Here is a 12,393-nt window from a genome sequence, read left to right as displayed (position 1 = left end):
GCAGCATAGCAATCTGGGGCTAGCTTAGAGGCTGGCCAAGACCAGAAGGGCAAGAGCCAGTGGGTGGGTAAGTTGGGTGCAGGGGTGAAAGATATTTGGGTTTTGGTGCCAAGGGGAGAGATAGAGAGGGGGTGGAGGTGGGATTGCGGGCAGGCAGGCTGGTGGGAAGGAATGTGTAGGGTGTGAGCTGGTGGGGTGGCAGAGTTATGTGTGTGGGCGCCTGGGTGTGGTGAGAATCCGCACGTGGTTTCAGGCTTTGCTCAAATAAGGGTGACCAGGCCCACTCCCTTCGGAGGACCCATGCTTCCACCCTGGGTCCTGGACACCCAGGCCCAGAGACCCAGGAGCTTCTGCCATTTCTAGGCACTGCCTATAGAGGGTGACTAATCAGGCCGTCTCTCCAAGCTTGAGCTCATTAAATCTGTTTCCCAGTTTCACGCTCCAGGGACAAAGCCAGATCCCTGGGCAACCTCAGGCGTGGCTCTTCTGCCCTTGTCCAGTGCCTAAATGAGGGAGTTTCCCATGCCAGGAGATTGCAGGGTGGGGAAGGGTGGGCGGTGAGCCGCAGAATCCCAGTCCACCCTGAGATGGAGAGGTGGGGTTTCTCCTTTTGAAATGTATTCCCATCTTCTCTTTCCACCCCTCTCTCTGCCCATCCCACCATCTTCCATCAGCCCCAATCCCTCCTGGTCCCATTCCCATTTGCCACTAATTGATTCAGAACTTTGGCATCTGTCCCCGTAAGAGATTGGCCTGGAGTTGTCCCTTGTTTGCTGCCCTCGGCTGGTTTGGGGAATGTGAGCCTGCTGCTTTGCCAGAGCAAGTGGAGGAGATTTCCATGGCCCATCGTCACAGCCCTCCCGCAGAGCACTGCAGAGCGCTCCAGGGAAGAGTGCGGGCGGGTCTGTGTGGCCCTGGGGCCTGGGGGCCTCAGAGCGTGCGCCATGCCCAGAGCCTCACCTTGCAGAGCTGCCACCTGACTTCCCTACTCTGGTTGGGATCCGCACCAGTTCCCACTGGCTAGCAGACATTTGTTCCCAATGCTTTTTGGCAAATCCTGCCGATAAAGTCATCTGGATCTGGATCTGAATCAGCCTTGGGGAGAAGAGATCATAGCTCCAATTCTTCTCTTGTTATTTGCCTGCTGAGATTTGCCATTTCTGTTTGAAGCAGGGTTGAGCCTTTATATTTTATAAGAGAAATTTTAATTGCATCTAGCTTCTCATATCTATTATTGTAAAGTTGTACAAAATTGACCCCTTTTCAGTCCTGTTTTTATTTGTGTGAACTTCCACACCCTGCCTCCACCCAACCTCCATCACGTGTGTTAAATTTGTCCCCTTTGTTTAATTAATACCTGCATTTTGGCCTTGGGTCATTGAAATTCCCCATCTGTACACTGGATTTATTTTCAGTTCCACCTCCCTGGACCATCCAAGGAGGAGAGCCTTGCCCTTACCCTGTCCCACTGCAGGTGCTTGGTGAACTGAGTTCCTGTGAAGACTCAGGGAAGGAAGAGGTTATGTCATTCTGCCCCTTCTTGCTTCCACACCTCTATCTGGGATGATGACTCCTTCCTGGCCCAAACCCCCACACCCCCTAAATCTTGGTCACAGCTGTGTCAGCCAGCCCTGCAGGTGAAGGCGCCTATCTGTGAATCACAGGTGTGCAAATGAGTGCCCACCCCCAGGGCGTTAGAGGAAAGAGCCACCTGTCCTGTTCTTTCCCAGAAGCTGCTTTGTGCCAGGCAGAGTTCTAGGTGGTGGCAGAAGGCCCCATGGTGAACAACAGGACACAGTGAACAAGTAAATCAGTAACTAGATCATGACAAAGCTACGTGAAAAGCCCCGAGGAAAAGAACGGGGTGCAGTGAGGGGATCTGGCTTGGAGGTCACTTAAAGATTGGGAGTCAGAAGGAATGGGAGGCAGTGATATTTACATATGCATTCTGGCACCCACAGGTGCCAACCCTTCTAACCAATGGGATACAAAAGCGAAGGTAGACCAGCAGTCTGCCCTCCGAGAGTGTACAGTCCATTGGGCAGAAAACTGGCAAGAAAACGTATAAACAGGACGATTTTGAGAGAGAGACATATGCTATGAGGAAAACAAAAAATATAGAGAGGAGAAGCTTTGCACACTGGAGCATCTCTCCCATCAAGCAAAGTCAGAGGAGGCTTCTGGAAGATGAGCGGGTTGAGAGGGTGAGGGCTATGGTGACTGAGGGAGGAGAGAACTTTACATGGGGACTTAGAAGGGCCCCTCTTAAAGGGCTGCACCTGAGGGAAACCAGGAGCCCGGAGCAAGGACTGGGCAGGGCTTTCCAGGCAAGAGAAAACAGCTAGGGTAGATAAGTATCAAGAGGAGGGTAAAAGAGCAACAATGAGCCAGGGAGAAGGAAGGTAAGGGGGAGAGAAAAGGGCTTTGAAGCCCTGTGTAAAAAGCTGGATTCTATGCTGGAGGCCGGGGGTGGCCTGGGGACCGTGGGGCTCGACATGCGCTCATCACGTGCTTTGCCTCCGCCTCTGTGAAGTCATTGGGCACCGTGACGTCACAGCGAGAAGCTTCTGCCCCACTAGCCCGGGCGCCCCCGCACCGCAGTAACATCGCGGCGGTCCCCAGGCGCCTAGGTCATGAAACCTTAGACCATGTCGAAACGCGACATCGTCCTCACCAATGTCACCGTTGTCCAGCTGCTGCGACAGCCATGCCGGGGTGAGGGAGGCAACGGGGCGGCCTCAGGGAAGGGAGACAGGGCAGTCGGGAGCCCCTGCGGCGCTCGTGTCCGCCTCGCTGTGTGCAGGAGGGAGCGGGCAGGAGGCCGGCTGCGGCGTCCCTTCCCTCCAGCTCTCCTGCCCCACCCTCCCTACCCCTGCCCTGCCGGTGGAGTGGTTTCTATAGCGATGGTGGCGGGCCAGGAAGAGGGTCCCCACCTGTCTTGGCGCCGCTAGCAAGCGGTGGAAGGGTGGAATCCGGGCCGGAGCCGCGCCTCCCTGTGCGCGTTTCTGGGGATGAACGCTCCGGTCGCCCAGCGCCAAAGGGCCGCTTGGGGTTTGGTGGGCTTTGTCCTCGTGGACGCTAGCAACCTGCCGGGGCCGCGCCAAGCACTTTGCACGCGTGCGCGCACTGAAGCCTCACAACCCCCCGGGGAGGCCAGTGTGTTTACTGTCGCCACTCACGGAGGGACCACAGAGGTAAGAGGGCGCAAGTCGCCTCCCTAGGGCTCTCAGCACCGGAATAGCAAAGTTGACACTCAGAGTCCCCTGCTCGCCCCCACTGGGCAGCCCTACCCATCCAGCCAGAGTTGCACACACACTCCAGCCAGATGAACCCCGTGGATCCGCAGGGCAACACGCATTCCCTCGCTGCCTCCGCACTGGCTGGCCGGGCCGGGGTGGGCGGGACGGACGTCAGGGTCAGGGCGGTGGGAGGGACCCCCCAAGAAGCAGCGCCCGCCGGGACAGGTTCTCTGCTGCCGGCTTCGGACCTCCTCCCTTGCTCAGCACTCGCTCTGTGACCTCGGGCCTCGGTTTCCCCTCCATAAGGTAGTTTATAGCGCACGCCTTACAGCGCTCAGTGAGCTGGTGCGCGCAAGGGCTCAGCACATTGCCTAGCCCGTGGCAGCGCCCAGGAAGTGCGAGCGTCATCCTAATTAGGAGAGCGCGCGCCCGTGTCCTTGTTTCACCTACCAGGTGACGCTTCATCACTGAAGCTCCTTCAGGCTCTTCCTTCCTAGTGCAGCAGCTTTCCTCCCACCCAGGCACCCCACCCCTGGAGAGGAGAGGAGGAGAGGAAGCCTGGGGGAAGATGGGAGAGGAGAAGCACCCGAATTTTCTTTTGAAAGGTCGAGAGGAGTGGGCTCGGATTCCCACTCAATCCCATGGACAGATCTTCCCCTTTAGTGATTGTGGAAGCAGAACCCCTAGGAATGCAAACACCCTAGGGGCACCAAAACCACAGGGTCATTGCTGCAAATAAACACTCATAATACCTTTAGGAACTGGTATTGCCATAGGAAACCACAGCGCAGGCTCAGACCACATGGTCTGCAGCAGCCCCTAGAGGTCAGGGGGCCCCACAGGCCAGCTGGCCCGTGGTTTCCAGCCCACCTTCTCCCAGTGCCTTTGACTCTGGTGCCAAGAACAAGGGCCACCTTCCTCCTCCAGTCCCACTCCAACCTCTTCTCACTTCCTTTCCTCACAAATACTCTTAGTAGCAATTTCCTCCCTCTGTTGACGCCAGCACCTACCGGGTGGTGAGATCTGAGTCCTCACAGTAGCCCCCAGGCAGAAGGTCAGATGTGGCCCCAGCAAACAGGCAAGAGAGGTCATTAACTTGCTCAAGACTACACAGCTGGCAGGCGGCTGGGCAGGGCATGAGAGTCAGGCCTGATTCCCAGCTGGAAACCTCTGCCGACCCGACTGCTGCCTCCACATCTGCCCACCTCTCCTCCTTCTCGGCAGCCAGGCTCACACACATCCGAGCACGGGGATTTTCAAATGCAGTATAGGAATGGGGGGGTGTGCATTTGCAGAGGTGGACGCTGCGTGTGTTTCCAGCCGTTTCACCTCTATTTCCTACTCTGAGGATAAGAATCATCTGGAGTGCTTTTAGAGCCAGGATTCCTGGACCTCTGAGTCAGATTTCCCTGGGAAGAGGCCTACCCTGGGGTTCTTATCATAACAGCTTGTGCTCTGCTGAATTGGAGCAATTATCAGATGAGTTTGGGAAACAATCTTTGAAATACTCATGTAAGTGGACTCTTTCCTAGACACTCTCATAAGCATTACATCACCTCCCTTCGTCATCAGAGTGACTCTCAGAAGTACCATCATCTTCCTTTTACAGAGGAGGAAACTGAGGCACAGACAATATCACCCCAAGTAATTGTTAAAAAGACATGTGCACTGAGTTAGACTCTCCGGGGAAGGGGCCCTGGCATTGGTATTTTAAAGCAAGCCTAGCCCCTGCTCATTGTTTGGATCAGGTATTTGGGGAAACAGCTAGATGGTTAGCTGCCAGGGGCCAGGAGCCAGCAATGGGTTCTGGTTGGTCAAAATGGTTCGTTCTCTCCCACCGTGATGGCGCAGCTCATTCCCCCCATCCAACCCCCAACAGTGACCAGAGCACCACCCCCGCCAGAGCCCAAGGTTGAAGCCGAGCCAGAGCCCCAGCCTGAGGCCGAGCCAGAGCCCCAACCTGAGGCTGAGCCAGAGCCCCAGCCTGAGCCAGAGCCTGAGCCAGTCAAGGAGGAACCCCCACCTCCTCAACCTAAGAAGCCTTCTGTGGTTCAGAAGCTGACAGTGGGCATCAATGGGTAAGTTGGCCCCGGCCCGAGCCATGCCTGAAGTCTTAGGGCCCAGTCTTTCCTCTGGTTGCTGCCTGGGACATTTCCCCATTTCTCACCGTCAGTGCCTTCCTTCTGCCCACCCTTAGGAAACACAGGGAAAAGGGCTCCACCCTCAGAGAGTTCACATTCCAGAGGAAAGACAGCAATGAAAGAAGGAACACGACAGTTCAGTGACGCATGTTGTGAACAGTGTGGAAGTCGGTTACATTGAGACTGGGGAGTGCAGCGACAGCCAGATCAGGGCTCAGTGCGCTAAGAAGTCGGTGTGTGGAGCAAGCAAGGGAGGAAGGGGAAGGGAGGTGGGAAGGTGGCAGGGGCCTGGCAGCCACGGTAAGCAGTCCGGATCTGGTTTTACTGATTGAGAGCCATAGAGGTGTTCAGGCCAAGTGATACACCCTGACCTGAAGTTCTAGAGGATCCATCCAGCTACAAGGTCAGGAATGCGAGGGAGCGATGGATGGCTAGAGGAAGCAGGAAAAGCAGTTAAGAGCCTGGAGAGGACATCTGGGCAAGAGAGGACAGTGCCCACACTTTGCCGTCTTTCCCCAGACTGAGGCGTCCCACCCAGCCCCCTAGAGCGCACCACCTCTATCATCCCTTTCTCTCCCATCCCCTCCTCTGCCTGCTGGTGGTTAGGATTCTGAGCACAACCCCACCAGCCTTGTCCCTGAACAGATTCGGACGCATCGGTCGCCTGGTGCTCCGCACCTGCATGGAGAAGGATGTGAGGGTGGTGGCGGTGAATGATCCGTTCATTGACCCGGAATATATGGTGAGCAGCGGGCAAGGCGGAGACCCGGGAAAGGTGGGACACGGGTGGGGAGGAGAGCTTCCTGGAAGGCTCCCAGATGCCATGTGGAACCTTCACCAAGGTAGGGACTCCCTTGGGATGCTCGCACCTCTACCCTTGCCACCCAAGACTGGGAACCATCCTGTCCCCCGCAGGTGTACATGTTTAAATATGACTCCACCCATGGCCAGTACAAGGGGAGTGTGGAGTACAGGAATGGAAAGCTGGTGGTAGACAAGCAGGAGATCAGCGTCTTCCAGTGGTAAGCACAGCTGGCTGGCGCCTACCTGCAGCATATTAATACCGGGGTTGTGGGGGGCCTGGAACAGGATTCCAACCTCTCAGTTGGGCTCCAAAACCCCCCAAAATGTGTGTGTGCATGCCTCTGGGTCCTGGGTCAGAGAGGGGTCTCAGAGAAGTCCCTGACCCCTAAGATGGTTAAAAAGCACTAATCTAGAAAGGTGTCCCACTCTACTCAAAATACTTTTTATTTAACACACATCTACATGTTTCCTCACAGGCGTGTCAGCTCAGTAAGTATAACACTCAACTTCTGATTCTCCTTCAACCCCCAAACCTAGTCACCTCCCTCCCCAGGAAATGGCACGGCCATCTAGCCAACCCTTTCCACTCGGTTCCTGCTCAGCAGCCACAGAGGTCTTTTATGAACGTCAAAGGACCCGGTAATTCCCGCACTCAAACCCTCCAATGGCTTCCCATCCCCCCACGAATAAAATTCCAGCTCCTACGGGAGGGCCCCAACACTATGCACTGCCCCACTGCCTTTTCTCATCATCCCAACTGCTCCAGCCGTCCACAGAACCATACGCTGTCTTTTTTTTTTTTAAGATTTTATTTGTTTATTTGATAGAGATTACAAGTAGTCAGAGACGCAGGCAGAGAGAGAGGAGGAAGCAGGTTCCCCGCTGAGCAGAGAGCACGATGCGGGGCTCCATGCCAGAACCCTGACACCATGACCTGAGCCAAAGGCAGAGCCTTTAACCCACTGAGCCACCCAGGTGCCCCCATACCCTGTCTGTCTACTGTGAATTAGCAGCCTCCGTGGGCCCCTCCACGGCATGAGATTTTCCCTTTGCTCTGGCTTCGTGCACCGGCCCTGGGGTGCAGCCTCTCCCAGCCTCGGGCTTGTACCTGTGGGTAGGAGAGCTTGTGCTGAGGTGCTCGGCCTCTGGGTGTGGGAGTAGGAGGGTGGGTGGAGGCGGGGACTGGAGACTTGGTGCCGATGAGAAGCTGCCTGACCCAACTTTGAAATCTTAACACCAAACACAGTTCCAGCAGAGGAGTCGCTGTCCAGCCATCCGGTGTCCTTTCCTTACTCGGCCCGGCACTGCTGCCACGCAGGGCACTCTCCCTGTCTTCCTGGTCCCCACACAGCTGTCCCCTCAACAGCACCAGGTGCTGCCCTCTCTGGTGACTCCAGCAGCGTTTCCCATCTGCCCCACTCCACCCCTAGGCCATGTTCTCTGGGCACTTGGCACAAGCCAGGTTGCTTGCATACTTTACTCCCACCTCACCCCTTCCTACTTGGGTGACTTTGGGCAAGAGATTGAACTTGCCCTAGCCTGTTTAATAGGGCATCTGATGGGCATGATGATCACAGCCCCCAGAGTGGGAGCAGGGAGCACAGTCGGAGGTAAAAGGTATGTGGGGACACCAGGAAGGGCATCTCCCTGCAAAGCCACAGCTTCATCATTGGAGGGCCCCCGCTTGCTTCACGTCTCCATCACAGACACAGGCCATGACTCTGGGTAGACTCTGTACTTCCTTAAGAATGAATGAACGCAATCTTCAAACCAGCCAGCCCTCTGGGCAGAAGGGCAGGGCCCAGGACAATCTAGACAAGGGGCCGGGGTCTTCTGGGGCACCAGCTTCTCCCCTTCTCCCTGCCCTGGGGCTGGCTGGCTCTGAGAAATGCCAGGATTGGTACTTACTCCCCAGGTCACCAGGGTTCACGGGGTCAATACAGGTAAGAGCACTTAAAACATGAGCACATGGCAGGTAATCAATGAACGTGTAGAATGGTTAACAAAACCCACATTGATTGAACCCTGCCAGGCTCAGTGGTGTAGAGTGGTCTAGAGGACAAGACAGATGTTAACAAATCATCACAGAAGAAAACACCACCATTGGGATAAGCCCTGTGAGGGGGAGAAACCAGTATACGGTTTCTTTATTCATCGCTTGTTGGCTAAAGCCAAGTAGAAAATGGCAACATCTAGTAGATGTTTAATGTTTCAAATATAAACATTTGATATCAAGTAGAAATGTGATCTTCTCAAACAGGAAACAAAATCTTTTCTTTTTTTTAAGATTTGAGAGAGAGAAAGAGAGCAGGAGGTAGGGAGAAAGAAATCCAAGTAGACTCTAGGCTGAGAGGGAGCCCGACACAGGGTTCCATCCATGATCCCGAGATCTGAGATCCCAACCAAGAATTGACCACCCAGGTGGCCCTCCTTTCCCTTTCTAATGTAAACCACTAGCCACTGCTGGCCCCGGGGCTGCCTCAGGCTTCAGTCCTCCCCGCCAACCCCGGAGCTGCTCTCTGGGATGCAGTGTGTCTTCAGAGACTGTCCAGCCTCTGGCAGCAGGAGCCATGTGGTAAGGAGGGGCCGTGGGGAGGTTGCCAGGGCCGGGTATCAGAAGCAGCCAGCCGGCCTCACCTTCCTGGGGTGCATTCTGGGCAGCACGGGAGGAATGGGCCTGAGCTAGCTGGGAGCAGTCGCATGGTTCCCCCTGAGGGGTCAAGAAAACTGGCCTGCAAGGTGGAGTCAGTGATGGAAGGGGAGCCCAGCAGGGTGGACCGCATCAGGACAGTGAGGATGTTGGGCTTGGGGGGAAGAGATGGTTGCAGGCCAGGCAGGAAGGCGTCTGGCACAGCGAAGGCCTCTGGCACAGTGAAGGCCACAACTGCAAAGGCCAGGGCATGCAGAAAGAGACTGACTTGGGCGCCGCCACCCCTCCACAGCATGCAGCCCCGAGACATTCCCTGGAAGTCCGTCGGGAACCCCTTTGTGGTGGAGTCCACAGGCGTGTACCTGTCCTTAGAGGAAGCTTCAGTAAGTGGGGGAGAGGTGCCTAGGGCTGGGCAGTGGGAGGGGGCGTGGAGGTGGTGCTCAAAGGGCCCCCCCTGACACCTGTGCTGCTCCTCTAGGACCACATCGAGGCAGGTGCCACACGTGTGGTCATCTCTGCACCCTCACCCAATGCGCCCATATTTGTCATGGGGGTAAATGAGAAGGACTATGATCCTGGCTCCATGAAAGTTGTCAGGTAACAGGCAGCCAACATTCTCAAGAGTGTGGTCGGCACCCAGAGGACATGCCAGCCTCACCCTCCTCACCCCCACCCGCAGTAGACCCCTGGGGCTGTCTTCACACCTCCCTTCCCAAAGCCTTAATGCCTGGCTGTTAGAACAGCAGGACTCCTGGAGAACATGCTTGGGGAGCTTCCCAAACCATACCTCTGGGGCACCCCCATTGACCCCTCTCATCTCTATCCTGACTTCCACAAAACCAGGCCCCTGTGCATCAGCCAGGAGGGAGGGGAAGGTGCAGGGCTGGCTCTGCGACTCCCCTCACGGTGCCCCCTCACACCCGCACCCTTTCAGCAATGCCTCCTGCACCACCAACTGCCTGGCCCCCCTTGCCAAGGTCATCCATGAGCAATTCGGGATCGTGGAAGGGCTGATGGTGAGTTGGGGAGAGGGCCTGAGGCAGGAGGGGTGGCAGAAAAACTCTTACCTCTTCTTCCCAGTATTGCTTAGTGTGTGGGGTGAACAGGGAGAGATAGTTTTGGTTGGAAGTGGTGAAGTCTCTTAAAACATGGGGCAACTTGGGACGCCTGGGTGGCTCAGTTGGTTAAGCAGCTGCCTTCAGCGCGGGTCATGATCCCAGGGTCCTGGGATCGAGTCCCACATCCGGCTCCTTGCTCGGCAGGGAGCCTGCTTCTCCCTCTGCCTCCGTCTGCCAGTGCTCACTCTCTCTCTCTCTCTCTCTCTCTCTCTCGGACAAATAAATAAATAAAATCTTAAAAAACAAAAACAAAAAACACCAGGTAACTTGCAGACAAGTCTGGACCCTGGCCTGCACATGGTCCTCTTGTGGTCTGTGGGGATGGTCCCACCAGCCTCCACACCTGGGTCACCACCTCAGGTCTGAGAAAAAGAGGCAGGGGAGCTTAGGAGGAAGGGCTCACCTTGGCTTTCTTCTTCCCCAAGACCACAGTTCATTCCTACACTGCCACCCAGAAGACAGTGGACGGGCCATCAAAGAAATCCTGGCGAGATGGACGGGGTGCCCATCAGAACATCATCCCAGCCTCCACAGGGGCTGCCAAGGCTGTTGGAAAAGTCATCCCAGACCTCAAAGGGTATGAGGGCAGAAAGCTGCAACCAGGGTTGGGGATACACCCCAGGAGGACTGGACTGGCTCCCAATCCCTGAAGTGTCTGTTGAGGGGAAAGTAGAGACGATGTGGGATGGATGGAAAGGTCCTGGGTTGACTCCCATCTCTAATGTGGGATTCTCCAGGAAGCTGACAGGAATGGCGTTCCGGGTGCCAACCCCAGATGTATCTGTTGTGGACCTGACTTGCCGCCTGGCCCAGCCTACCTCGTATGAGGCCATCAAAGACGCCATAAAAGCAGCAGCCAAGGGGCCTATGGTGGGCATCCTCGCCTACACTGAGGATGAGGTAGGGGCTGAGGAGAGGGACCCTGGGTGGAGCCCTCTGGGGAGAAAATGTGATTTTCCACTTGCCAAAGAGCTGTTACAATGTATCAAGACAGGGACTGTAGGGCTGGGAAGGTCTGCTCTTGCTGCCTCAGGGTCTTTGCACTTGCTGTTGCTTTGGACTGGGTAGCTTTTCTTCCAGGTGGCCACATAGTCTGCCCTCAGCTCTTCCAAATCTCTACTTCAATCCCTGTCCTCAGTAAGATAGTCTCTTTCTGACCCTTTCCCTTACCTGAAATTTCATTTTATAGTCACTGTTGGCCCTGCTAGCATGTGCACAAGAAAGCAGGGACTTTGGGACTCCATGGCTCTAGCCATCATCCCAGGGCCGGCCACCCCAGCAGGTGCTCAATGTGAGCTTAGTGAACAAGACAGTGGCTCCTCTTTTTCAACACTTGTTCAGGGCAGGCCATGGCCAGGGGCCTTCCCTGTGAAGAAAGGATGTCACCGTGCATTTGCTGGCAGCCGCGCCATCCCTGGACCTCCTACAGCTCCCCTCTCACACAGCCACCAGGATCTCTGGTTTTAAGGTTTTTAAGGAAAGCAGATCACATCCTCCCACTGCTGACAACTTTCCTCTGGGGCCTTACACTACATCACTAGGGCCAAACCCTCAGGGCCTCTGTGCTGTAGCTCCTTCCACCTCAGCCACTGCGGAGGGCCCGAGGTGACTAGATCCTCCTAGACATCCAGATCCAGCCTCCCCGTGTGCCCTCAGAGAGGGCCTCTATGCTGGCCCCCCATAATGGTGAAGGCCTGCATCACTGCCAGAAGTGATGTGTACTGGTGCAGCATCAAGGGGTCTGTGGTCTTCGTCCTCTGGCTGCAGACAAAGCCCCTGCGTGCCTTCCTCTCGCCGTCCCCAGAACCTGGGCACAACAGGGCTCCACCAGATTTTGTAGGTGAAGGGATGGCCCAGGTACCTAAGAGTCAGAGCCTGGGCTCCTAAAGGCCTTGCTCCACGACCCACACTTATCTTTGAAATTCGGACGCCCAGGTCGTCTCCACGGACTTTGTGGGCAACACCCACTCGTCCATCTTCGACGCTAAGGCTGGCATCGCGCTCAACGACAACTTCGTGAAGCTAATTTCCTGGTGAGGGGAAAGGAATCCCCGGGCGTGGGGGGCGGACCAGGAGCGGTCGGGAGGGATGACCAACCCGCCGCCTCCCTCCCCAGGTACGACAACGAATACGGGTACAGCCACCGGGTGGTGGATCTCCTCCGCTATATGTTCAGCCGCAACAAGTGAAGCAGGATGGCCCCTCCTCCGCTTCCCCGGGTTCCGGGTCCTGGAACCCTTACCTCCCGTTCCCGCTCTCGCCTCCCCGGGGAAAGGAGGGCGCCCCGCTGTAGAAATAAAAACACAGAGTGTCACAGCCGCACCCCTGTCTCTGCGCCGGTCACTACGGGGTCACGGCACGCCCGGCACTTAACCGCGCTCTACCTGCGCCCGCTAGCCACCGCTCCCCACCTCCGAGCCTAGCTCCGCGCGGGCGCACTG

General features: G+C 56.2%; 1 protein-coding gene across 1 annotated transcript; it reads left to right on the top strand.

The window, feature by feature from the left end:
- Positions 1-2,558: 2,558 nt before the first annotated feature.
- GAPDHS (glyceraldehyde-3-phosphate dehydrogenase, spermatogenic) lies at positions 2,559-12,293 on the top strand. The gene is made up of 11 exons (XM_032323700.1): positions 2,559-2,715; positions 5,119-5,317; positions 6,026-6,122; positions 6,296-6,402; positions 9,127-9,217; positions 9,313-9,431; positions 9,769-9,850; positions 10,378-10,529; positions 10,690-10,852; positions 11,888-11,985; positions 12,069-12,293. The coding sequence occupies exons 1-11, from the start codon at positions 2,649-2,651 to the stop codon at positions 12,139-12,141; spliced, it is 1,248 nt and encodes a 415-aa protein (XP_032179591.1). The 5' UTR covers positions 2,559-2,648; the 3' UTR covers positions 12,142-12,293.
- The last annotated feature ends 100 nt before the right edge of the window (positions 12,294-12,393 follow it).

Source organism: Mustela erminea, chromosome 19, assembly GCF_009829155.1.
Source record: "Mustela erminea isolate mMusErm1 chromosome 19, mMusErm1.Pri, whole genome shotgun sequence".
In the NCBI taxonomy this organism is placed as follows: domain Eukaryota; kingdom Metazoa; phylum Chordata; class Mammalia; order Carnivora; family Mustelidae; genus Mustela; species Mustela erminea.
The sequence above is the reverse complement of the archived record's forward strand: the minus strand, read 5'-3'. Positions and strand labels throughout refer to the sequence as shown.

Excerpts from the sequence above, each read along its gene's own strand:
- GAPDHS (XM_032323700.1), top strand. The coding sequence starts at position 2,649 with ATGTCGAAACGCGACATCGTCCTCACCAATGTCACCGTTGTCCAGCTG. Across the intron at positions 6,403-9,126 it reads GAGATCAGCGTCTTCCAGTG|CATGCAGCCCCGAGACATTC; the intron begins GTAAGCACAGCT and ends ACCCCTCCACAG. Across the intron at positions 11,986-12,068 it reads TTCGTGAAGCTAATTTCCTG|GTACGACAACGAATACGGGT; the intron begins GTGAGGGGAAAG and ends CTCCCTCCCCAG.